Raw genomic sequence first — 26,422 nt, forward strand, 5'->3', positions numbered from 1 at the left:
ATGCTCTAACTTTAGATTTCTGCCGATCTGACTGCCTATGCTCTAACTTTAGATTTCTGCCGATCTGACTGCCTATGTTCTAACTTTAGATTTCTGCCGATCTGACTGCCTATGTTCTAACTTTAGATTTCTGCCGATCTGACTGCCTATGTTCTAACTTTAGATTTCTGCCGATCTGACTGCCTATGCTCTAACTTTAGATTTCTGCCGATCTGACTGCCTATGCTCTAACTTTAGATTTCTGCCGATCTGACTGCCTATGTTCTAACTTTAGATTTCTGCCGATCTGACTGCCTATGTTCTAACTTTAGATTTCTGCCGATCTGACTGCCTATGCTCTAACTTTAGATTTCTGCCGATCTGACTGCCTATGTTCTAACTTTAGATTTCTGCCGATCTGACTGCCTATGTTCTAACTTTAGATTTCTGCCGATCTGACTGCCTATGTTCTAACTTTAGATTTCTGCCGATCTGACTGCCTATGTTCTAACTTTAGATTTCTGCCGATCTGACTGCCTATGTTCTAACTTTAGATTTCTGCCGACCACTGCTCCGTTGCGCCTACACCATCCCTTGTTCTACTAGTAGTTCGCCTATTAGTTTTGCCTATTTGTCTAACATAAAACAAACATTTGCTTTAACACTATGCTGTCTATCTTTATTTTTTTTCCTATAAAGCTGGACACCACAGTAATACCATAAACTGCTGACCAAATGAATAAACGATATGGTTAGAGAAAAAAATACCCATAGCAAGTCTAATCTCAAACACAGACCATTGTTAAGAAGTTGAGCAATAATTTCTTTTCTGTGCTTATATTTGTTGATATTTGAAATGCTTTTATTTTCAGTACTTACTATTTGGTCCCTAAGGAAATTATATCATGGTGTATTGTTGCTTTGTCTTCTTGTTGTATTGATTGCAACTAATATAAATTTGTTCATTAATGACATTTTTTTCAGCTATTAGTCCATCAGGTCAATGGCATGTCTTTTTGTTGATTAGTTTCTACTAATTCTACTAACAATCTCAACCAAAGGGACAGCATCAAGATTGGATCAGATCAGACATTAAAGTGCAAGAAAGAATTGGATCAAGTTAATTTGTCACTTCAAGGATCACAGAATCGCATGCGCTAACTACTAACGGGGTGTGTGGTATTTGGGAAAGGTGAATGACAGCCCTATTCCTTGGCCAAGTCAAAAGCCTGAAATTCCCAACTACCTAGCTCATGTATGGCTCCTCGTGCCACACCCCGGGCAACAGTCTTTGAGGACTGGCTGAATACATGAGTGAATTGGTTTTATTAACAGAACATTAACATAACATTTCCAGCTGAAACATACAAAAAAAATTCTTAATGCTGTCTCATTTTAAATCCCTAAAAAAATACACCCTGCCAGAAGAGTTTGGACAATTGATCTTTTCTTTACTTCAAGTCGGACGAAAAAAAAAAAGATTGTGTTGGGGGGGGGGGGGGGGGGTGAGAACAAGTAGTATTCACCTGTCACTAAATAGCAGGGCCAGACTTAACCATTGTGGATTTCGCGGGGCCCAGTTTGGGTAGGGATACGGATAATAAGTAAAATTAAGAGTTTGTAATAGAAAGGCCGGCCCTGCAAAATAGCGGCGTATATTGTCACATTCTTCAAGGCAATAGTTTCTTGTATATTCAAATTTACCATCCCAGTTCTACTTCCTTCTTTTTAAAAAGATCTCCACTGGGATATGAATTTAATTCATAATTATACCTATTCTTCCACAGATTAAGCAAGAACATTAGCTATTCTTATTCAGACAAGGTTGAGAAACTAGAAACCAAATCAAGTCACTAGTCAATATCTGGATTTTTTTAAATTTTAATTTAATTTTTTTTCTTTGCTTTTGTACATTTTCCTATTTTATTTATTATGTTGTTTTCTGTATACATAAGCATTGTTGATTGTATCTAGATCAATAGATCTACATTCACTGAATAGTCATTAAAAGTGAAATAAATAAAAAAAAAAATTTTGTTCTATAAGTTTTATCTGTGGTATGTTGTGTTACGTTACAAATCAAAACATATGAAAATGCAATTATGGTTCACTTCTGATTGGGAATTTAAAAAAAAAAATAAAAAATTATCCATTAAAGTGCATTAACAGTATGGGTAAAACTAATTGTAGAAAACAGTGTGAGACCTTCCAGACGTGTATCGTGTTGACGGCAGCTGAATGTGTCAAAGTGGAACAAAAAACAGTCGCACTTGTTTTCGCACAATTAAGCACACCAAACGCCATCTGTTGAACAGTTGAAATATTAAGAATAAAAGTGATTTTCCAACAAAAACAAATTAAATACAAACAAAGAAAATACCAATTTGAAGAGAAATATGAACAAAATCATCCACGCTCTGTTTTAGGATATGCTTCTCTTCATGGACCTCATTCACCAATCGTAAACAAAGAACATTTAATCGGCCGAATTACATGCAATTTCGCTTGCACTTATGGCCGTCAAAGCATTAGAAATGAGAAATATGTAATCTGCTCTGACTCCAAATCTGCATTGCAACATAAAATTTACTTGTCTTAGGTTAATAGAATATTTTACAAATCTATAGAATAAAACTAAATTGTTTATTGTTAGTGTTAATAGAATATTTCACAAATCTGTAAATACATTGCTAAATAGAACCTCAAAAAATGAATGAAGAAGACAATGAAAGAAGCAGCAAGCAACAAGCAAAGATATTGAACAAAATCACAGTTATCTGGAAGTGTTCAGTGGTGTTTGCCTTTCTCCGTATGTCCTGACTTTGATTATTTATTAATACATACCCCATGATGACCTGCTAACTATCTTTAAAAAAATGCATATCACAATATCTTCGGGGCTCGCTAAGACCTTCCTTCAGGGAACAGTACCAGGAAAAAGAAGGAGGGGAAGACAGAGAAAGCGATGGGAGGACAACATAAAAGAATGGACGGGCATGACACTAAGGACAGAGAGAAATGGAGAAGGATGGTCGACGAATCTTGCGTGGTGCCCCAACGGTCTAAGGGATAGGTAAAGGTAAATAAATTCTCTAGGTAGTAAAGTGTAATTTTAATTGCAATTATGTGCGTGTTTATTTTTTTTTTGCTTGATACATAAGCACGAAGTTCAGCCTAACAGACATACCTTAGAAAACAAATAACAGAAATTCTTCGAAGTTCTAATATAAAACTACAATTACAAATACGAACGAATCCATATAAAATTATCTTCACAATATGAAACAAAACTCACCCTAACCCTAAACATAAAGCAAAGGAAACATTCAGGACCACAAAAAGTACAGCTGGCCTCTAAAGCTACAGCTGGCCTCTAAAGCTACAGCTGGCCTCTAAAGCTACAGCTGGCCTCTAAAGCGCAAATACTAGAAATATATGTACTGTCTCAAGTGACCACTGGCTTCGACTGCCCCAAAAGATACTACTTAACTCAAAGTCACTACTCGACTTTATAGGTCACTACTGTCCAGACCGGACCAAAACATACTACTGACTGCCCTGGACCAATTTAGTTATCCTTACTTCCTGTTTCTATATCAGGAGTTTCACGTGTTTTTTCCCCCTCTTAACCCGAGGTGAACATCTAACAGGCAATGTCAACTGGGTCATAGAAACAGCCTTCACATCATCTGCACATCTGCAAGATTTGAAAGGAGTAATTTACTTCACGCCTTGGCTGCCTGGTCTGCGCGCTGAACTGTTGTTGGTCTCGATGGTCCTGGGTTCATACCTTGCCTGATGTGTGAGGTTTGGACTAGGAAGTAGATTATCTTCAACTTACTTGTAACTTCAAGTTACAAAACTGTCCTTAGATAACAGATTTGCCATTTTGATGAAAGTTTACATAGGCATAAGTATATTGTGACCTTTGTATTATTGTTACTTTACTGAAGTGTCTCTAAATTTAGTGATTTTACTATTGATATTGATAGTTATTAGACTTTCTTACAGCAGTTGACAATGTTCACTAAGTTCTAAACACTATGTTTATCAGTTTTTCGTTTTTCTTTCGCATTTTTTAAATAGGCAAATGACCTTTTCCAGCCCCTCTGTACTTGTAACTTGATTAAGCTTTCCTTTAAAAGAAATTCATGGCAAAGTTTTTATTTGTGCTTCAACATTGTGCTTCTCATCAGCTGATTCATTGTTCTAAAAAGGTTCTTAAAAAGCAGAAACTGTATCCACCTGTCACACCAAACATTGTATCAGACACATTATTAAAGAAAATTACATTCAAAACTTTATACATTTTCCCCATAATATGAGAAACTAAATAACTTTAGAGCTAAATGTTGAAAACGGCTCTAACGATTTTCCTAGAAATTTGAAAGTTGCTGTATATTGCTCACTGGCCACACTGGGAAAACTCTAGTTTGACCATTATAATTTTTTTAAAGTAAAAAAAAAAGAAATTTAAATTTGCATAGAGAGCGAGAAATTATTTATCTTCAACGGACTTCAGGTATGTGACTGCATGTTGTCTAAGGAAAATAACTCCCACTTACAACTATATTCCTTTATAATGAATTAGTTATTTCCCTTTTTGAAGGAACACCCGAAACATGTTGATGATAATCTATTTAATCTACCTAGTCCAAACCTCCTGCAGGACGATGATTTCAGCGGGCATTCGTTTTAGAAAGCCTCAACACTGACCTAAAACAAAAGCCTGTCTATGCAGCCAAGAGGGGTTTTGAAGTTAAAAATCCCCTCTTCTATAAAACAAAACAAAAAATAACGCAAACAAAATCACCGAATTCCATAAGCGTAGCCAACAGGGGTTACAAATTTCTACCAGTCGCTGGGCTCCAATACCAATAGTATAGTGCTGTGAAAAGCAGATTAAATGTTTGAGCTTCAATTTACTAATAACAGGATAGTGCACTGTAGAGATATCAGAATACGCTCACGCACACACAAACATTAGCGGATCCAGAACTTCAAAGGGGGGGGGGGCGATTTTTTTCCAAACTCTAACCCTAACCCTAAGCATAAACGCGCTTACAGTATATATATAACTCTCAAAGTTACTAATATTCTAATATGACGTTATACTTACTTACTACCGAATAGAACCGATTTGTTCCTGGAAAAAATAAGATACCTCACATATTATTTCGATTAAGGCTTTGAGGATCGCAGTCGAAAAAAAAATTTGAAAAAAAAAACCAGCCATGTTGATCCTTTCTCTAGATAGCTAGGGGGTCTGGGGATCTGAGGCCTTACTCTTAACAGCTAGGGGACTGGGGGTCTGAGGCCTTACTCTTAACAGCTAGGGGGTCAGGGGGTCTGAGGCCTTACTCTTAACAGCTAGGGGGTCAGGGGGTCTGAGGCCTTACTCTTAACAGCTAGGGGGTCTGGGGGTCTGAGGCCTAACTCTTAACAGTTAGGGGACTGGGGGTTTGAGGCCTTACTCTTAACAGCTAGGGGGTCTGGGGGTCTGAGGCCTTACTCTTAACAGCTAGGGGGTCAGGGGGTCTGAGGTCTTACTCTTAACAGCTAGGGGGTCTGAGTCCTTACTCTTAACAGCTAGGGGGTCTGGGGGTCTGAGGCCTTACTCCTAACAGCTAGGGGGTCTGGGGGTCTGAGGCCTTACTCTTAACAGCTAGGGGGTCTGGGGGTCTGAGGCCTTACTCTTAACAGCTAGGGGGTCTGAGGTCTTACTCTTAACAGCTAGGGGGTCTGAGTCCTTACTCTTAACAGCTAGGGGGTCTGGGGGTCTGAGGCCTTACTCCTAACAGCTAGGGGGTCTGGGGGTCTGAGGCCTTACTCTTAACAGCTAGGGGGTCTGGGGGTCTGAGGCCTTACTCCTAACAGCTAGGGGGTCTGGGGGTCTGAGGCCTTACTCTTAACAGCTAGGGAGTCTGGGGGTCTGAGGCCTTACTCCTAACAGCTAGGGAGTCTGGGGGTCTGAGGCCTTACTCCTAACAGCTAGGGAGTCTGGGGGTCTGAGGCCTTACTCCTAACAGCTAGGGAGTCTGGGGGTCTGAGGCCTTACTCCTAACAGCTAGGGAGTCTGGAGGTCTGAGGCCTTACTCTTAACAGCTAGGGAGTCTGGGGGTCTGAGGCCTTACTCTTAACAGCTAGGGGGTCTGGGGGTCTGAGGCCTTACTCTTAACAGCTAGGGGGTCTGGGGGTCTGAGGCCTTACTCTTAACAGCTAGGGGGTCTGGGGGTCTGAGGCCTTACTCCTAACAGCTAGGGGGTATGGGGGTCTGAGGCCTTACTCTTAACAGCTAGGGGGTCTGGGGGTCTGAGGCCTTACTCCTAACAGCTAGGGGGTCTGGGGGTCTGAGGCCTTACTCCTAACAGCTAGGGGGTCTGGGGGTCTGAGGCCTTACTCTTAACAGCTAGGGAGTCTGGGGGTCTGAGGCCTTACTCCTAACAGCTAGGGAGTCTGGGGGTCTGAGGCCTTACTCCTAACAGCTAGGGAGTCTGGGGGTCTGAGGCCTTACTCCTAACAGCCAGGGAGTCTGGGGGTCTGAGGCCTTACTCCTAACAGCTAGGGAGTCTGGGGGTCTGAGGCCTTACTCTTAACAGCTAGGGAGTCTGGGGGTCTGAGGCCTTACTCTTAACAGCTAGGGGGTCTGGGGGTCTGAGGCCTTACTCTTAACAGCTAGGGGGTCTGGGGGTCTGAGGCCTTACTCTTAACAGCTAGGGAGTCTGGGGGTCTGAGGCCTTACTCCTAACAGCTAGGGAGTCTGGGGGTCTGAGGCCTTACTCTTAACAGCTAGGGAGTCTGGGGGTCTGAGGCCTTACTCCTAACAGCTAGGGAGTCTGGGGGTCTGAGGCCTTACTGTTAACAGTTAGGGGACTGGGGGTCTGAGGCCTTACTCTTAACAGCTAGGGAGTCTGGGGGTCTGAGGCCTTACTCTTAACAGCTAGGGAGTCTGGGGGTCTGAGGCCTAGTAAGCTGTAAGCTCCCCCATTGCATTCTTCACTACAGAAACGCATTTTCCTGACATCTACAGTTTATTATTAATTCTATTAAGATAGGACCTTTTGAATAATGTTTTACTTGAAAAATATTCTAATATGATTTAACATGCTCTTACTACATCGCAAATACAACCGATTTGGAATAACTTTGAGGAACGCCGCTGAAAAAACATGCTGAAAAAACATGATCGATGCCATCACCCCCTCCCGACCTCACCAAATCGGCCAACATTCCTGAGGGGGGGGGGATCTAAAAATAGGTTGAAATATAAATAAATAGCATATATTATTAACATAAATACAAATTGTGTAACTAAATTTAATTAAATCGATCGCTCCTACCGCCCCCCCCCCTGGATCCGCCAGTGCACACAAACACATACACACCTACCTCCACCCCCCCCCCCAATAAAATCCTGGCTACACATATGTGTATATTTGTAACATTTTAATATAAACATTTTAGATTCAATTATTCCCTTTACTTAAAAGTTGTTATTTTATTTTTAATGCACTAAATTAAGACCCTTGGGCCCCGGTCACTTCATACCCGGTCATTTCATCCCCAATTAAATATTTTTCTATTCCATTGCTGTTAAGGCTTTGACTTTGAAGTCCTCATTTCATCTAATCTATAAATAGGATGATGTCGAATGCTTTTTGACACTTTTTGACGTTTCCTCTTCCACTTGGCATTCTTGATGAGAAATCTTACTTAGGTATTGTACATCTGGATGTGTACTTAAATATAGCGCTTCTATTGGATCTGGCGATATAATATTATAATATTATCCTGTGCATGACGTAATGATCAAAGGCCAAGGTTTGGTGGAAGTAGTGAAAATCATTTGAGAGATAGAAGTGTGATTAGAATACTTATGACCGTGCCGCTGATAACTTACCAAAGACCAAGGTGTGGTGGAAGTACGACCATTTACGACGTAAGGCCTCAGTTTTACAGGCTAGCGCCGGGACGTCCAAGGAAGATATATGCATCACTGGCAAGAAACAAACCTCTTACTGGTGTAGGTGAACACAAAAACATTTTTTTTTGACATGACCAATTTATACATTTTAAATTTTTATAGTTTTAATGGCATTGAATTGTATTCTTATCTAACGTGTTACACTTTTTGTCATTGAAATAAAAAATGAATATATTAAATATTTCTCATTTCATGATTTGTACAATTACTATTTGTTACATACAATGATCAGATGACGAAAATAGCAGGGGATGAAATGGCCGGGAACCATATAAAGGAAAACAAAATAGGTGCCGGTACACAGCCTAACTGTGAACTACTAATAAATTAATAATAAACTTTAAAATACAAGAAAAGTAATAATTTTTACCCCACATTGAAAAAGGCGCCATTACGACGTACCGCTGCGTACCGTCACAAAACAAAACAAAAAAGCACTCATGTAAATAGGCCTATAGAGAATGCTGGGCGTTTTTAGGGAAAGTAACGAACTGATTCTCCATTACATACGTTTGCTAGGCATGATCTGTTTGTGATTCGTGACACACATTATCTTATCTTATAAATTACATTCAAAAAAAAAAAAAAAAGTAAACACTCTACTCATCATTTTACTATAGAAAACTTTTCCGGTAATTATGTACTATGTAGGCCCTATAGGTTATGTGTGTATGTGCGTATGTCTCTCTCTCTCTACTTTTTAAGTATTTATATCATGTCCTTGGTTCAACATTCCACCGGCCTCTCTAAAAGTGACACCTGATCACATATTCACACCCTGTACCTATGCTATTAGATATAGAGTCTTTCAATAAGCCATAAATATTTATATTTCGCTCTAAGTAAACGTGATCCATAGTGTTTATAGTGAGCACATAGCCGCATTGCTTGAGTCATTACAAAATACTTTTTTGTTACCGGTAGCCCACCTAAACTAAATTCCGGGGAGAACTTTAAAAAAAATGTTTATCTATCTTTTTTTTTTCTCCGCCATCGATTATCTCCCGACACCCTGTGTTAAAAATGTAAAAATAGATTTCTCGCTGTGGTGACTGTGAGCCGGCGTGCTGTACATGTGTTGCACGGCAACGTTGCCAAGCTCCACTTCCGGCCTATTTATTTTTTTTCTGATGTAGCTCGCGCTCACTCGAGACTGTGTTCTCTTGAGGGAAATAGATAAATATAACTAAAAATAGTAAGTAGGTTACAGGTTACTAGTAGTTTCTTATCTCTTTTGATGTCGACTTATTCTCGTATTCAGCATGCTGTTAAGATACAAATTTAGTGCAGATCATATAATCCCTTACTTAATCATAATCTCACAAATTTTTTTTTATCTTTATGACTTTATGAGATAATAATAGTCAAGTCAAGATCTGGTCTCAAATCTAGATGTCTAGATCTAGATCTAGATCTATATCTAGAAATTTAAATTCTAAACTCTGTGATAATATAGCTGTATTATATCTCTTGATTGTATTTTTTTTTTATTTGTCTCTCTCACACACACACAATCTAGTATTTGCACAAGTTTTTTTAGCTCAAAAGTAAAAGTAGATGGATATCTATCATCTAGAGTAGATCTAGAATATATAGTTATGTAGTGTCTGGAAATACACTCCCAACTTAACTGTTTAAAGTGCAACAACCTTTTTGATATAATAGATATAATTCATTTGGTCATATTTAAAGGAGATTAAACCCCTCTTCAGTGGGATTTGAAGCTAAAAAATACCTCTTCAATATAAAAAAAAAAAAATTGCACACTAAGAAACTATGAGCGTAGCATAAGGGGTTTTGAGTTTAAACCCCTCTTCACTGGGATTTGAAGCTAAAAAATGCGGGAGGATCTAAGTCAGTAAGAATAGTACATAAGCTTTTTAAAATAAAACTTTTTAATAGCAGGATAATGCACTGTGGATACCTCAGAATATGCATATGCATTTTGTTGGCTTTTAAAACCGGAAATAGTGCTTGGCTTCCCCCCCGCGCTGGGGGAGCTCCACCAGACCCCCTTGCTGGCAATGGCGGGGAGTATACAATTTTTGCACTAACGCCAGGAAGAATTTATTCTAGGGTACAATAAGCGTCTTCCGAAAGAATGTAATAAAGATTAATTATGTACAAACGCACACGCACACACACACAAACACATGAATTTTATTTTGCGGGGGGAGGAGGAGAAAAATCCCCCCCCCCCAAAAAAAAAAATCCCTGGCTACGCACATGTTACACAACACGAATTACTGTCAAAAATCCTCCTTCCAGTGAAAGTGTTGTTTAAAGGAAAACTGGCTGAAAAAAGTGCAAGAATAGACCGGCCTCTCTCAAAGTGCAAGAATAGACCGGCCTCTCTCAAAGTGCAAGAATAGACCGGCCTCTCTCAAAGTGCATTAATGACGGCCTCTCTCAAAGTGCAAGGATAGACCGGCCTCTCTCAAAGTGCATTAATGACGGCCTCTCTCAAAGTGCAAGAATGGACCGGCCTCTCTCAAAGTGCATTAATGACGGCCTCTCTCAAAGTGCAAGAATGGACGGCCTCTCTCAAAGTGCATTAATGACGGCCTCTCTCGAAGTGCAAGAATAGACCGGCCTCTCTCAAAGTGCAAGAATAGACCGGCCTCTCTCAAAGTGCATTAATGACGGCCTCTCTCAAAGTGCAAGAATGGACGGCCTCTCTCAAAGTGCATTAATGACGGCCTCTCTCAAAGTGCAAGAATGGACCGGCCTCTCTCAAAGTGCAAGAATGGACCGGCCTCTCTCAAAGTGCATTAATGACGGCCTCTCTCAAAGTGCAAGAATGGACGGCCTCTCAAAGTGCAAGAATGGACCGGCCTCTCTCAAAGTGCATTAATGACGGCCTCTCTCAAAGTGCAAGAATGGACCGGCCTCTCTCAAAGTGCAAGAATGGACCGGCCTCTCTCAAAGTGCAAGAATGGACCGCCTCTCTCAAAGTGCAAGAATGGACCGCCTCTCTCAAAGTGCAAGAATGGACCGGCCTCTCTCTAAGTGCATTAATGACGGCCTCTCTCAAAGTGCAAGAATGGACCGGCCTCTCTCTAAGTGCATTAATGACGGCCTCTCTCAAAGTGCAAGAATGGACCGGCCTCTCTCTAATTGCAAGAATGGACCGGCCTCTCTCTAATTGCAAGAATGGACCGGCCTCTCTCAAAGTGCAAGAATGGACCGGCCTCTCTCTTGACATTCTTCTAAGGACAGCTGCTGACCAGGAAGAGTGCAGGGATTTGGTTACGCGACCGTTCAACCATCACATAACCTTTTTAGACAAACTTTTTGAAGTGCACAGAAAAACCCAGCACCATTTCCTCTAGTTCACTAGTTTCACACTGTTATCCTTGAACACTTTTAAATCCATCAATAAAACGGCCCACATTTCAACGCTTCCCTACAGCTAACACAATTGTCTACCTCAAGTTCAATAAGTCCCCTTTATTTTTTGTCTCTTTCAGCCTTCCATCACACGCGGCCCTTAAACCTGCATTATGGAGTATCGACCTGCATTATAATGCTTCAATTGCCCCCCCCCCCAAAAAAAAAACAACAACAACACACACACACAAACACTAGCGGATCCAGAACTTTGGAGTGGGGGGGGGGGGGCGATTTTTTTCCAAACCCTAACCCTAACGCCCAGTAAACCCTAACCCTATACATAAACGTGCGTATAGCACACACACACACACATATATATATATATAAGAATAAATAAGCAGTATTTCTCAGTATTTTCATGCATTCTTCACTACAGAAACGCCTGCTCCTGACATCTACAGCTCACTATTCATCAGTGAGTTTCGGGGCGTAGCCCCGACGCATAAAGCGTTTTCATGCATTCTTCACTGAAGAAACGCATTTTCCTGACATCTACAACTCATTATTAATCAATTGAGTTCGGGGCGAAGCCCCGACGCCAAAAAAGCGTTTTCTTGCATTTTTCACTGCAGAAACGCCTGCTCCTGACATCTACAACTCACTATTCATCAGTGAGTTTCGGGGCGAAGCCCCGACGCATAAAGCGTTTTCATGCATTCTTCACTGAAGAAACGCATTCTCCTGACATCTACAGCTCATTATTAATCAGTGGAGGTCGGGACGCCAAAAGCGTTTACTTGCATTCTTCACTGCAGAAACGCCTGCTCCTGACAACTACAGCTCACTATTCATTAGTGATTTTCGGGGCGAAGCCCCGACGCTAAAAGCGTTTTCTTGCATTCTTCGCTGAAGAAACGCATTCTCCTGACCTAAAGCTCATTATCCATCCTATTAAAAAAGGACCTTTTGAATAATATTGTACTTGAAAAAATTCTAATTTGAATGTATACGCCCTTAATACATTGCAAATAAAACCGATTTGTTCCTTGAAAAGATCAGATACCCCACATATTTAGATTAAGGCTTTGAGGATCGCCGCCGAAAAAAAAATTCGATAAATAATATTCAATAATTCAAGCATAAATTGTGAGTTATAGTCCCAAATTTAACTAGAAAAATATTAGATTGAGTAAAGGTTAGAAAAAAGGCTACTCATCTCAATCGTGACTCTTATACTGAAAATTTTTGTTTGAATTCTAACTTTTCCAAAGCAAAGTCTTTCTTAAAATAATTATGATAAATTCATGTGAAATTACATAAACTCTGGAAATGGGAGGGGTGGTAGAATGAAAACGATTTATCCTCGCTCCTTTTTATAATTTCTGCTAATGATTGCATTTGGCATTAAAGAATAAGGGTACGAGAATTTAATTTATAGCATATATAAATTATATTAGTGGCAGATTTTTTTTACATTTTGTAATTTGTTAACTATAATACAAAAAGAAAGAGTATTGCTTTGTCCGATGAGGGAAAGAAGATGGCAAGTATCGCCCCTCCCACCTTTTTCTTTTTATATTTACTAATCATAAAATTTGAGATTAGAGTGTGGTGCGACATAATATACAAATGGTCTCACATATTAATTATATAGAAGTTCAACTATTTTTGTTCACAAACTATGATTCCTCCATAAAAATATGACCGCCAGTACATGCAATCGCCCCCCCCCCCCTTTACCCCACCGAATCGGCCAAGATACCTGAAGGAGAGCGACATAATATCAAATTTATATATCAATGCAACTAATCTTGCTCACAAACTATGATTTCTCCATAAAAGTAGGACCGCCCCCCCCCACTCAAAGGGTTTAGTTGGGAAGGGCAGTAGAGGTTTCGCCCCCCCCCCCCCCACACACCAATCGGACAACAGGGAAACGACATAATATAAAGATCGGTTAAAATATCAATAACAAGTTTTAATCATATAGATATTTAATTGATTCTTTTGGCAAGCTGTGATTTCTACAAATAAATTGGACCGCCCCCCCCCCCACTCAAAAGTTTATGGTTGGGGGGGGGCGGATTGATGCTAATAATCTAAAAATAGTTTGAAATATAAATAATTAGTATATATTATAAACATAAGTAATAAATTCGTATACAAATTGTGTGACTTCTATACTAAAGCTCGTCCGCCCCCCCCCTTTGGGGGGGGGGTCGGCCGAGTGGGGGGGCGATCGCCCCTACCGCCCCCCCCCCCTGGATCCGCCAGTGCACACACACTATTTTTAATGAAACGCCACTCCCCCAACACTACACTTTTTGGCCCTCGTATATTCAGTGGAATAGCCAATAGTACAAAATCTACTCGTTGTAAAACTGTTTTACACACACACACGCTTTCCGACATGTAAAGATAGGCCTATATTTGATAATCTGATAATCACACTGATCTAAGAATAATCCCTCACGATCTCTCTGACAATTATCTTCACCTAGAGGTGAATTCCATTAAACAGATCTGTGAAAAAATTTACATAAATAATCAGTACGCACCGGCTACGCCCGTTGATTTGTTCCCAGGCTTTATATGGTTTATTATGGTCGGAGCATCCCTTTCATTTCATTTCTTTTCTTTTTTTAATTGCCATGAAACGGGCCACATTTTAACATACTTTTTTTAGCCCGAGAATAAGTGTGTCTGTTACAATGAAATTTTATGTCCTGCTCTTTTAATCTGCTGCATCGTAATTTCTCCGAAATAGACTTGTGACTTAATTTGGAAACATTATGCGCCCCCGACACACACATGCACTTAGATGACTTTTCTTCGGCTTCTCAATTCAATCTAATTTCTACCATCAGTTTCTACCATCAGTTTCAGGCCTAGAGAAAACAAAATGCATTCACGTTCCCGTTTCTACATTTAGTTTTTGGTATTTTTGTCTCTAAATAAAAAGAAATATCCATTCGATTTGATTTACTGTAATCGTTGACCTCACCCCTTTGTGAATTGGTGACATAGTTTTGCTTTCTAATGAGACTGCGGCCTTTTCGGCAAATACCGAAATTAAAATTCAAAGGTTTGATAGAAAGCTTGCGGTTTTTTTTTTCGCGAATAGCGATCCTCAGGTTACGATTCCAAAAACCGTTAGTAGTGAGTGTCTAGGAGGTAAAAGGAACCTGTGTACGAAATTTCATGTACGACAATGAATGAATGACAGTTTGTATTTGACCAATCTAGGGGAGATAACAAACTGGAACGAATGTTACGCACCACAAAAAGTGTTCATGTCATAAGTGCTTAAGAGGAAGGAACATGAGCAAACTACACACACACACAAGCTACACACATAAACTACACACACACATACACACACAAACTATACACACATATACACACATAAATTTAGGCCTATATATATATATTGTCGGCAGGGTAGAAAAAATAATTGTTATATAGGCTTCAGTTAAGTTGTATAGGCTTCAGTTAAGTTAAATAGGCTTCAATTAAGTTGTATAGGCTTCAGTTAAGTTGAATAGGCTTCAGTCCACTGCAAATGGGAGTGATTCAAATTTGTAGATTCAACCTGCGACTTTTTTTGTGTTTTTTTTTTTACTAGGAAAATGATTGCGATCTGAGTGCAAGATAACACTTCAATATCTGTCTCATCTCTTTTTGACATGCGCTCGTTTTACTAAGAGGAAAAAAAAGGCCTTTTGACGCCAGGAGAAAGAATTTCTGAAGCTCAGAATGCAGGAAACGTTTGTCTCTACACCGTTGGGGGGAACTTACAGCGCTACCCAGACTCCCTTACAGGAGGGACTTGCTGCATCTCCAAAGCTATCTCCAGAAAATAGTTTTACTAAACATTCATTATGTAAATTTGGATTCTTTTATATAATTTCATGTGTTCTAAATATAGATCTGAACGTTTCCTGTCTTTTCATTCGTTTCTCCTTAGGTCTCCAGCTGGCTAAGGGGAGAGAATACGTGAAGGTTGTTTTTTTTTTCATTTATGGGTGCACCACCGGTAAAAGTTTGAGAAACAATGCTTTAACAAACCACCGTCTTGCAGATATTTGATATTTTGGGTTTTTGGCAAATCGGCACAATTTAGGCCATGTTGTGCTCATAATCCCTCAACGGTTATTCCCCCTTCATATCTCAAGAATTAATTAGTTCATGATAACAATAATACAATTATTATCGCATAGGAGATTTGTTACTACGGTTGATCTTTCAACACATCGACTGGACCACATAAATAGGCTCGAAAGGTTGTGTGCCAGGGTGCAGATAGATGCTTAGATCCAATTGGATTAAGTTCAATGCCAGGGTGCAGCTAGATGCTTAGATCTAATTGGATTAAGTTCAATGTCAGGGTGCAGCTAGATACTTAGATCTAATTGGATTAAGTTCAATGTCAGGGTGCAGCTAGATGCTTAGATCTAATTGGATTAAGTTCAATGCCAGGGTGCAGCTAGATGCTTAGATCTAATTGGATTAAGTTCAATGTCAGGGTGCAGCTAGATGCTTAGATCTAATTGGATTAAGTTCAATGTCAGGGTGCAGATAGATGCTTAGATCCAATTGGATTAAGTTCAATGCCAGGGTGCAGCTAGATGCTTAGATCTAATTGGATTAAGTTCAATGTCAGGGTGCAGCTAGATACTTAGATCTAATTGGATTAAGTTCAATGTCAGGGTGCAGCTAGATGCTTAGATCTAATTGGATTAAGTTCAATGTCAGGGTGCAGCTAGATACTTAGATCTAATTGGATTAAGTTCAATGTCAGGGTGCAGCTAGATACTTAGATCTAATTGGATTAAGTTCAATGTCAGGGTGCAGCTAGATACTTAGATCTAATTGGATTAAGTTCAATGTCAGGGTGCAGCTAGATGCTTAGATCTAATTGGATTAAGTTCAATGCCAGGGTGCAGCTAGATGCTTAGATCTAATTGGATTAAGTTCAATGTCAGGGTGCAGCTAGATGCTTAGATCTAATTGGATTAAGTTCAATGTCAGGGTGCAGCTAGATACTTAGATCTAATTGGATTAAGTTCAATGTCAGGGTGCAGCTAGATACTTAGATCTAATTGGATTAAGTTCAATGTCAGGGTGCAGCTAGATACTTAGATGTAATTGGATTAAGTTCAATGTCAGGGTGCAGCTAGATACTTAGATCTAATTGGATTAAGTTCAATGTCAGGGTGCAGCTAGATACTTAGATCTAATTGGATTAAGTTCAATGTCAGGGTGCAGCTAGATACTTAGATGTAATTGGATTAAGTTCAATGTCAGGGTGCAGCTAGATACTTAGATGTAATTGGATTAAGTTCAATGTCAGGGTGCAGCTAGATACTTAGATCTAATTGGATTAAGTTCAATGTCAGGGTGCAGCTAGATACTTAGATGTAATTGGATTAAGTTCAATGTCAGGGTGCAGCTAGATACTTAGATCTTATTGGATTAAGTTCAATGTCAGGGTGCAGCTAGATACTTAGATCTAATTGGATTAAGTTCAATGTCAGGGTGCAGCTAGATGCTGACATGAATCTTATTTTCCAACTTGAGAACTTTGTTTCATGTTTCTTTCATTCCTAGTGAGTTTTTTCGTTGTCATTACCATTTCTGTGCAAACTAAGGCAGACAGTGCTGAGAAAACACAAGATCTAACGTATAGAACAAACGTATTAAGTTGAACACATAGAATCTAGAATCAATTCAGTGCTTGAACACTTTAGTTTAATATTTCTACTCAGGTAAATTCTAGATTCTGGAATAAACTTTATACAGAGAAACTGAATGAAAAAGGGGATGATTTTGTAACTGGCATTCATTTCCATTTTTCTTTAATGTAATCAATACCGTCTACATTGCTAGACTAGCAGCTATTTGTTTGTTTGCCTGGTCGTGCGGTTTGCACGCTGGACTGTCGTTCAGATTTATCGATGGTCCCGGGTTCAAACCCTGCCCGCTCCCATCCCCCGTCGTCCTGCGGGAGGTTTGGACTAGGAAGTAATTATCTTCAACTCTGAAGGAACATCCGAAACATGTAAAACATTTTACAAACAAACATTTTTAGAACTAGATCTACGTTTTAAAAGTAGAACTAGACTCTACATTGCTAGACTAGCAGCTATTTGTTTGTACAAGAACTAGATCTACGTTTTAAAAGTAGAACTAGACTCTACATTGCTAGACTAGCAGCTATTTGTTTGTAAAAGAACTAGATCTACGTTTTAAAAGTAGAACTAGACTCTACATTGCTAGACTAGCAGCTATTTGTTTGTAAAAGAACTAGATCTACGTTTTAAAAGTAGAACTAGACTCTACATTGCTAGACTAGCAGCTATTTGTTTGAATGCCACGAAGTCATCGTGCATCCAGGAGAAGGTAACTTTGACTCAGTGTGTCGTTCCTACCATCACCTGGCCTGCTCTTCCAAGTCTATAACAAACACATACCAACAGGATAAGTAAGTAGGCCCACGGCTTGAGAGAGAAGAACATTCTGGATCACACTCTTGTTGGAAAGTTTGTTCAACAAGTTTCTCTCAATGCTTTGTACACGTTCATCCACTGGTTCAGCTGGTTCGGCATTTACAAACTCATTGTCCTAAGCTTTAGACGTGTGTGTGTGCATTACTTCTGGTAAGGAATTACATGTTACATGTGATTGTGTAGAATACGTCGAGTACTTTGTTATATTAGACCATGTTATTGAAAGTCGACAATGTCAATACATTTTATATATTCACATATTCTTATGACATGTTCTTTTTGTGATCTGTGTTCTAGAAACTCAATGTGTACTTGTATAATGCTGTACTAAGGATATAGTCACTACATAGTATGGAATGTCCTGGCAGTGAAGTAGCTCGCTACGTTTTGTATAAAATTATAAAAGAAACAAATGCGACTTTTAGGAGGGTGACCTCTGGGTGACCTATTCTCTAAAGGTCTCTGAGTATTTTAACTTTAGTACGAATCCAATGTTTGATTCTACAAAGAATTTTTTTTTCTACTGAGGGCTTTACTAAAACTTGACGGCTAGGAAATTGATTAAATTGTTTTGATTGTTTTTGCGCTATTTTGGTTCGAATGAGACTGTGCCCAGTGAAACATTCTGTTGCTTCACCTTCGCAACACTTAACTGGCTTCATTTACTTCTTGCCACGTTCAAATTAAAGCCAATAGTCCAAATATTTACTTTTTGTTTGTTTGCCGCATCCTCCGAGAATTCAACGTGATTTCATTTCGTGTTCAGGAACAGTTTTACTTTATTCCAAAGAGGATACAAAAATGTCGGCAGGTCAAGTTGGTTCAAATTTTACAAATAGAATTAAACTTTAAAACAGGAATGTCGGCAGGTCAAAAAATGTCCTGAGAATGAGAATCTCAGAGGGCGAGTTCCATCATTGTAAGGAGTCCATTTAAAATATAATAATAATGCGCATTTCTTCAAGTGCGGAGATCAAAGAAGATATAAAAAGAAGAATAGCGACATTTGTTTTCCTCCGAATCGACTTTTTTTCTTCTTATTTTTTGTTGTTGCAAGTTTTAAACAAAGCAGATGAGTTGTATCCCTTACTCTTTGGCACAGACTAGTGCAGTTACTAAGCGAACCACTCCCACACACTCTCGTCATTCCCCCTAGTGACGTCATTTGAGAAATTCTCCACGAAACACACACACAGAAGTATGGCTGGCTGGTTCTCACTAGTTCTAGAACATTTTTTTTAAATTGTTGTTCATGAAAACTTTCAGGGCCGAATTCACGAGAGTGTCTGGAGTAGGCCTACAGCGGCACCCAGCCTCATTACGTATTAAAGAGGGGGGGGGGGGCGTTCCACAAATAAGTAAAAATCTTTAAAATGTGCATTATATTGTAGAAAGTGAGACCTAGACGTCTAGTAGTACAAGGTGGAAAGTGACTACTTAAATATTGTTTTCTAATCAGAATGTTGATAGAAGTAGGCATATTTCTCATTATCACTATTTGAATATTGTTTTTTTTTATTTGCTCAGATACTGACATCTAGTTTCTATACCTTCTAGTCTTTTTTTTTATCTGCAATGCTTTGTGGTGGTTCATTTTTTTTTTTAACTATGAAGATGGGTGGGAGTTGGGTTAGTGAGACTCGTCTAAACCTTAGTTAGTACTTAGTACTCTTACACTCTCTCTCTCTCTCTATATATATATATATATATATATATATAAACTATATATTGGTCAAATACAATTGATTCATTGATCACAAACCATTGTACATGAAATATCTTATACAATTTCCTTTTACCTCCTAGATGCTCGACAGTCCTGTCTTATTCCCTGCCATGCCCTACTCTCAGTCCTGTCTTATTCCCTGCCATGCCCTACTCTCAGTCCTGTCTTATTCCCTGCCATGCCCTACTCTCAGTCCTGTCTTATTCCCTGCCATGCCCTACTCTCAGTCCTGTCTTATTCCCTGCCATGCCCTACTCTCAGTCCTGTCTTATTCCCTGCCATGTCCTACCCTCAGTCCTGTCTTATTCCCATCCATGTCCTACCCTCAGTCCTGTCTTATTCCCATCCATGTCTTACCTTCAGTCCTGTCTTATTCCCTGCCATGTCCTACCCTCAGTCCTATCTTATTCCCAGCCATGTCCTACCCTCAGTATTACCCTCAGTCCTGTCTTATTCCCTGCCATGTCCTACCCTCAGTCCTGTCTTATTCCCAGCCATGTCTTACCTTCAGTCCTGTCTTATTCCCTACCATGTCCTACCCTCAGTCCTGTCTTATTCCCTGCCATGTCCTACCCTCAGTCCTATCTTATTCCCAGCCATGTCCTACCCTCAGTATTACCCTCAGTCCTATCTTATTCCCAGCCATGTCCTACCATCAGTATTACTCTCAGTCCTATCTTATTCCCAGCCATGTCCTACCTTCAGTCCTGTCTTATTCCCTGCCATGTCTTACCTTCAGTCCTGTCTTATTCCCTGCCATGTCCTACCCTCAGTCCTATCTTATTCCCAGCCATGTCCTACCCTTAGTATTACCCTCAGTCCTGTCTTATTCCCAGCCATGTCCTACCCTCAGTATTACCCTCAGTCCTGTCTTATTCCCTGCCATGTCCTACCCTCAGTCCTATCTTATTCCCAGCCATGTCCTACCCTCAGTCCTATCTTATTCCCAGTCATGTCTTACCTTCAGTCCTGTCTTATTCCCTACCATGTCTTGCCTTCAGTCCTGTCTTATTCCCTGCCATGTCCTACCCTCAGTCCTATCTTATTCCCAGCCATGTCCTACCCTCAGTCCTGTCTTATTCCCTGCCATGTCCTACCCTCAGTCCTATCTTGTTCCCAGCCATGTCCTACCCTCAGTCCTGTCTTATTCCTAGCCATGTCCTACCTTCAGTCCTGTCTTATTCCCTGCCATGTTCTACCCTCAGTCCTGTCTTATTCCCAGCCATGTCCTACCCTCAGTATTACCCTCAGTCCTTTCTTATTCCATCCATGTCTTACCTTCATTCCTGTCTTATTACCAGCCATGTCCTACCTTCAACCCTGTCTTATTTCCTGCCATGTCCAGCCATGTACACTGATAATAATATCTCTGTATGATGTTACGGCTCATATAGTTATTGTTTCTTATACAATATATATATGAAGATTTACCAAGCATTCACCCCCCCCCCTTGTACTAAAAAAATAAAATAGCAACCAAAAAAAAAATTTGCAAGAACAGTATCAGTAAAAAGGAGCATTTCTATTTCTCTGTAGATCACAGCATACACCATAACTCAAAGGATCAAGAACTCAAACAAACTAGAACAATATGGCCACAAGAATTCCCATCAACAAAGATTCTTACAATTTTGAAGAGCGTCAAAAGAAAATCTGGGAAGACATGGAAAGAGACATGGAGCGGAGAAGAAGGTAATTTAATTTAGGCTAACAACAAGTGTGCACTTATTAATAAAAGTGCACTGAGAAGTGTGTACTTATTTATAAAAGTGCTCTGAGAAGTGTGTACTTATTAAAGAAAGTTTTCTGAGAACTGTGTACTTATTAAAGAAAGTGTTCTGAGAAGTGTGCACTTATTAAAGAAAGTTTTCTGAGAACTGTGTACTTATTAAAGAAAGTGTTCTGAGAAGTGTGTACTTATTAAAGAAAGTGTTCTGAGAGGTGTGCACTTATTAAAGAAAGTGTTCTGAGAGGTGTGCACTTATTAAAGAAAGTGTTCTGAGAAGTGTGCACTTATTAAAGAAAGTGTTCTGAGAGGTGTGCACTTATTAAAGACAGTGTTCTGAGAACTGTGTACTTATTAAAGAAAGTGTTCTGAGAAGTGTGCACTTATTAAAGAAAGTGTTCTGAGAGGTGTGCACTTATTAAAGAAAGTGTTCTGAGAGGTGTGCACTTATTAAAGAAAGTGTTCTGAGAGGTGTGCACTTATTAAAGAAAGTGTTTTGAGAAGTGTGTACTTATTAAAAAATGGTGTATTATTCAGGCATCATGTTATCTCAAAAGTTCCTAGATACAAAAGTTTCCACTTTTTAAAGGGGCAACCCAGTAAAATGGAAGATTCTCTAATTAGAGACATCCATATATACATAAATATTTTTTTTTCTTGTAAGTGGCTCTCCAAGTGAACATGGTTTGCCAACGTCCTCAAAGTTGCAGGGTGTTGTTATTGACTAAGGCCAGCTGTTGACATAGATACATTGTTGCAGTATCTGTATATATTTGATGAATATATTTATTGATCAGTTGAACAGTGAAAGCTATGAAATAAGTTCCATCTTGTATAAAGACATTTGTAGTCATAAATTGCCTATTGTCATAAAATGAAAATGACTGTAATTGGTAATGCCATAAATTTATTTTTATCTTGCCTTAAAAAGCTAAACATTGTGTTTTACTAAATAAAGTTTGAAAACAACAATTTTATTGCAGACATTGTAATGAATTACCTCCTTTATGTTAATTTAAGAAATTGAAATGGTCCTCTAAACTCTTGAAAACTTGACTTGAGCAACTCAAAGCTCTTAAAAAGTTGACTAGAGCAATCAAAGACTAATGACTGTTAGCTTCAACTCATGTTTATCTTTTGTTTAGTATTAAATAGGCAATGAAAATGAATTGGGCCTAAAGGAGGCTCACTACCTGACCATCATTAATTGAATTAAAGTTCAAAAGAAATGTTTACTTTTGATTGTATTGTGGTGAACCCAAACATTAGTTGAATTAAAGTTCAAAAGAAATGTTTACATTTGATTGTATTGTGGTGAACCCAAACATTATGCTTACAGGGAATGGGAGGAAGAAATAGATAAAATGAGGAAAGAGTTCTTTCATCTTCATCCACAAAATTCTGAATTTGGTTTGGATAGACCTTCATCTAGACTCACAGCTAACAGCACTCCTTACCTGACTGAGAAAGAAGATGGGAAACCTCTCATAGAGAAAGATGACCAAGGAAATCCTGTCTTCAAGGTAGGACCTTGGAAGTATCTAGGAGAGTATTGTATTCCAGAATAACATAATCGTTAATTTTAAACATTCTGTGATATAATATATCAATAATAACATTGTCAAATTTTTACTAACAACAAATTATAATGATATTAATAAAAAAAAATATAAATATAATTTCAATCAAAATGTAAAATTATTGTGAGCTATAAAATAGCATGTAATGTTTTACACTATAGCAATTTTAGATTCAAATTCAAGCAAAGAGTAGGCCTATCCAATGGCACAAACTTGAAACATAGAATAAATAAAATAAGCACAGAATACTTCAAATATGATGACATAATAGAAATTAATTGAAATAATAAATCCACAGTGAAAGTATTGCAATAAAGTGCAATCAAGAAATGGCTGACCTAAACATTCCTTCTTTTATTACATTACCTCAATTCAAATTGCAAATTCCAATGGGGGGTGGGTGGGGGGGGGGGGGGGGGTCAAAACCTAAAACCAGCATTGACATGGTTCTCATAAAATGGCTCTAATGATTTTCCTAGAAAATTGACAGTTGTTGGTGAAAGAATTACTAGCTCGTTGGCCACACTGGGAAAACTCTAGTTTGACCATTATAATTTTTCAAAGTAAAAAAAAAAACTATTTAAATTTAGCTTGAGGACTAGAAAGTATATATCTTGAACAAACTATATATCTTCGGGTATTCCACATGTAGGCCCTATTCATTAAAAAGTCTACATCTAAATCTAAATGTACTATACATTCGCTTAACCAGGTTTTTTTTCTCTGGTGAGGGTGGGAAATTTACAAAATGTTCTTTTTTTTTTTTAAATCTTGTATAAATGAGGTATTAGCTTTGATGTAGAAAATAAATAAACCATCCAAAACAGAAGTCAAATTATTTTTCTTCATCCCCCCTGAGCTACCTGTATCCACATACATCAATTGTTTTCTGGGGTTCTCATGCCACTGAACAACATTTGTTGTTATTAATAATGAGAATATTATGCAGATGGGTGAAGTAAATATATTGTTAGTGATACAATATTATGTTAGTGAAAAATAATGATTGTAGTAATAAAATACAGTGTCAGTAGTTAAATGTTATATCAGCAGATCAGAAATTAAATGATTACAATGTATCTTATTCTCAGGTTCAATTCAACATGAAAGGTTATAAACCAGAGGAGGTAAATGTGAAAATGGACTCCACAAAGATTATGGTCTGTGCCAAGCATGAAGAGAAGGGCAGTGGTTCCACTGTAAGTAGAGAGTATAACAGAGAAGTCAATATTCCCTGTGATGTCAATCCACTTTCTCTGCAGTGTTCCTTGAACCCAGATGGCGCACTTGTAATACATGCTCCAATTCCAGCCCCAACATACAATGCAGTCAAGGATTCATCAGCTTTATCCAGCACTCCTCCAGGAAGATTGTTAGGTCACCAGACATCTTCTAGCACTCCACCAGGAAGGTCCATAAGTCACCAAACATCCTCAAGTTTGCCAGTGTGTGACCCAATAACCTCATTTCAACAGTCTTCTAGCCTGCAACATCAGCAGCACACTGCTCCTATCAGTAAACCATCCTACTCTGCCTCATCCAGCATTAAACCATCTTACACAACATCATCTTCTGTTTTTGAAGAGAACTCAAGCCACCCTGATCACATTGTTCCATCCTTCAAACCTCCTCCAGATTTAAGTCGGCTGGACAAACTTGACAGCCCGCCTCCTCGTATTTCTAGCCATCTCAACACCTTACCATCTTCTAATTTACAGTCATCAATTTTCTCAAGGTCTTCTCCGTTCAGTACAATCAGTTCAAGCTTCCCATCAGGCTCAGTCTTCCCTGAACCAGCCAGTCAGGTCCAGCTGAATACCCCCATTGTCACATCTCACGATGGAAATTTTCAACTCACACTAGCCATCAATGAATTCAAACCAGAAGAGTTGACAGTGAAAACTCAAGATGGAAAAATCCTTATTTGTGCTCGCAGAGAAGTTATGACAGGAAACAGAGCTCAGACCATTGAAATGACACGAGAACACAGCCTGCCAGACAATGTTGACCCTTTAACTGTCAAGGCTTTCTTCACAGAGACCAATAACCTTATTATTGAAGCTCCATTTTTGAAAGGCTAATTGGTTTGCATGTTGACAAAGAATATAAACATTCTTTTGTAGAAAGTGAATTTTAAGCATCAGGTTTACAAACTAAATTATGAAAAGATGAATTCTAGGCTTCGTATGAATAAACAAGAGAATATGGACAAGATTTATTGTCTATGTTTTGTAATCAACTAAATGTTTTCTATTCATTTCAAGTAGAACTGAAAGCTAATGGAATGTGAATCTACAGCTTACATTTACAGATGCAACATTTATGATTATTTTGTATGATTATTTTGTTATGCCTAAATTTTTTCTAATGGGAACCTGACCAGTTCTTTGAGGTTCATGAGAAATAACATGTCAAGTTGATACAAATCATGTAAAATAACATCTGTTTTGCAATCTTTAACTAATATAATTTTCCCCTAAATAACTGATATAAACAATGTGCTATACACACAATATACATCTGGTTGAAAAAAAAATACACAACTAAGTGATGTCATACTTCTGCTGGCCTTCACCTTCAAATGATTATTGCATTTTATCACCGTCCTTTAGATTTTTTTTACTGGAGTTGAACTAGACTTTGCTGTAAATACTTAACATATACACTTCATTTCTTGTTTATTTTCATGTTCCTCTCTATAGCCCTATGTTTATTACCAGCTTATAATGTTTGAAAGTCAATGAATTCTATGCCTCTCTGTAAGTCTTGCTTATTTGAATTGAAAGTAATGTAGAATAATTTTAGAAGGTAACTTTTTTTTTGTTCAAGTTCCTTTAAATTTCCATGAAAACTCAATACATTTTATTATCAATTATTTTATTTTTTTAAAGACTTACATTTAAATAGAATTGCATTAAATTAGTGCTATCAGAATTGTGAATGAACAAACACTTCAGATTCAGATTCTGAAATAGTACACATTGACTTACACAACTGAATGGCTGTATAAAGTATTTATTATTGACATTGCATGCAGAATTACTTTGTATTTCAACATTCGGTGGATCCACTGTTTGCATTATTTATTGTTGTGAATATAAATATTCCTTTGATTAATTTTAGACTTTGATTAGTCTTCATTAAGTCATTTCCTTCATCACTGGTAGTGTTCAATGATACAAGATAAAATTGTAACACAATCAACTATGTAATGAAGCATCAGACACATTGACTTCATAGAGTGTTAGCTGAAAACTTTTTAGAATCTAAAAATGCTGTTCTTGAAGTTATATTATCTGAAAGGTATTCATTTAGTGCATTAACCACTGGCTACTATTTTTAACGCACTATCATTTGGGCTTATATTCTTACCATTTTTCCAAGATGTAGGTAAATCAAAACTAGACTTAATGTAAACAAAAATATTTTCTTGTATAACTGCCATTTTTTTGTATTTATAGACACTGAATTATATCTAGATATTTTAATGCAAAAGTAAATTGATAATTAACGTCTAGTCCAAATAAATATTCATTGTTTAGGTTATTGATTGATTTGTTTTGAACATCTATGTTATGACTGAAA

At 38.4% G+C, this 26,422-nt stretch overlaps 2 protein-coding genes and 2 long non-coding RNA genes across 7 annotated transcripts in view; 3 read left to right on the forward strand and 1 right to left on the reverse strand.

Annotated features, from left to right (window-relative positions):
* The window catches only part of LOC129928603 (uncharacterized), a 64,230-nt gene extending 62,266 nt beyond the window's left edge, over positions 1–1,964 (forward strand). Inside the window, exon 3 of the long non-coding RNA XR_008780046.1 lies at positions 1,767–1,964. This is a non-coding gene — a long non-coding RNA (uncharacterized LOC129928603). The remainder of the gene's footprint in view (positions 1–1,766) is intronic.
* On the reverse strand, positions 1,841–8,478 carry LOC129928604 (uncharacterized). Of its 2 annotated transcripts, XR_008780048.1 has the most exons (4): positions 8,334–8,478; positions 7,880–7,997; positions 4,793–4,867; positions 1,841–2,283 (listed from the first exon to the last, which is right to left on the reverse strand). It is a non-coding gene; the product is annotated as an uncharacterized LOC129928604 (long non-coding RNA). The 2 variants fall into 2 exon arrangements; XR_008780047.1 differs by lacking the exon at positions 4,793–4,867.
* Positions 8,479–9,020: 542 nt separating this feature from the next.
* Positions 9,021–26,383, forward strand: LOC106070001 (small heat shock protein p36-like). Of its 3 annotated transcripts, none has more exons than XM_013229803.2 (4): positions 9,021–9,158; positions 21,068–21,223; positions 22,597–22,780; positions 23,929–26,383. In XM_013229803.2, exons 2-4 carry the CDS (start codon positions 21,123–21,125, stop codon positions 24,916–24,918), a joined length of 1,275 nt encoding a protein of 424 aa, XP_013085257.1. In that variant the 5' UTR covers positions 9,021–9,158; positions 21,068–21,122; the 3' UTR covers positions 24,919–26,383. The 3 variants fall into 3 exon arrangements, with proteins under 3 accessions (XP_013085257.1, XP_013085256.1, XP_013085258.1); XM_013229802.2 differs by lacking the exon at positions 9,021–9,158 and adding an exon at positions 17,714–17,955; XM_013229804.2 differs by lacking the exon at positions 9,021–9,158 and adding an exon at positions 19,125–19,277.
* On the forward strand, positions 19,612–20,685 carry LOC129928776 (adhesive plaque matrix protein-like). The gene has a single exon (XM_056044605.1). It carries the CDS (start codon positions 19,612–19,614, stop codon positions 20,683–20,685), a length of 1,074 nt encoding a protein of 357 aa, XP_055900580.1.
* Positions 26,384–26,422: the final 39 nt, after the last annotated feature.

The sequence above is a fragment of the Biomphalaria glabrata genome, chromosome 10 (genome assembly GCF_947242115.1).
Source record: "Biomphalaria glabrata chromosome 10, xgBioGlab47.1, whole genome shotgun sequence".
In the NCBI taxonomy this organism is placed as follows: domain Eukaryota; kingdom Metazoa; phylum Mollusca; class Gastropoda; family Planorbidae; genus Biomphalaria; species Biomphalaria glabrata.

Excerpts from the sequence above, each read along its gene's own strand:
- LOC129928776 (XM_056044605.1), top strand. The coding sequence starts at position 19,612 with ATGCTCGACAGTCCTGTCTTATTCCCTGCCATGCCCTACTCTCAGTCC.
- LOC106070001 (XM_013229803.2), top strand. The coding sequence starts at position 21,123 with ATGGCCACAAGAATTCCCATCAACAAAGATTCTTACAATTTTGAAGAG. Across the intron at positions 21,224-22,596 it reads GACATGGAGCGGAGAAGAAG|GGAATGGGAGGAAGAAATAG; the intron begins GTAATTTAATTT and ends TTATGCTTACAG. Across the intron at positions 22,781-23,928 it reads AAGGAAATCCTGTCTTCAAG|GTTCAATTCAACATGAAAGG; the intron begins GTAGGACCTTGG and ends TCTTATTCTCAG.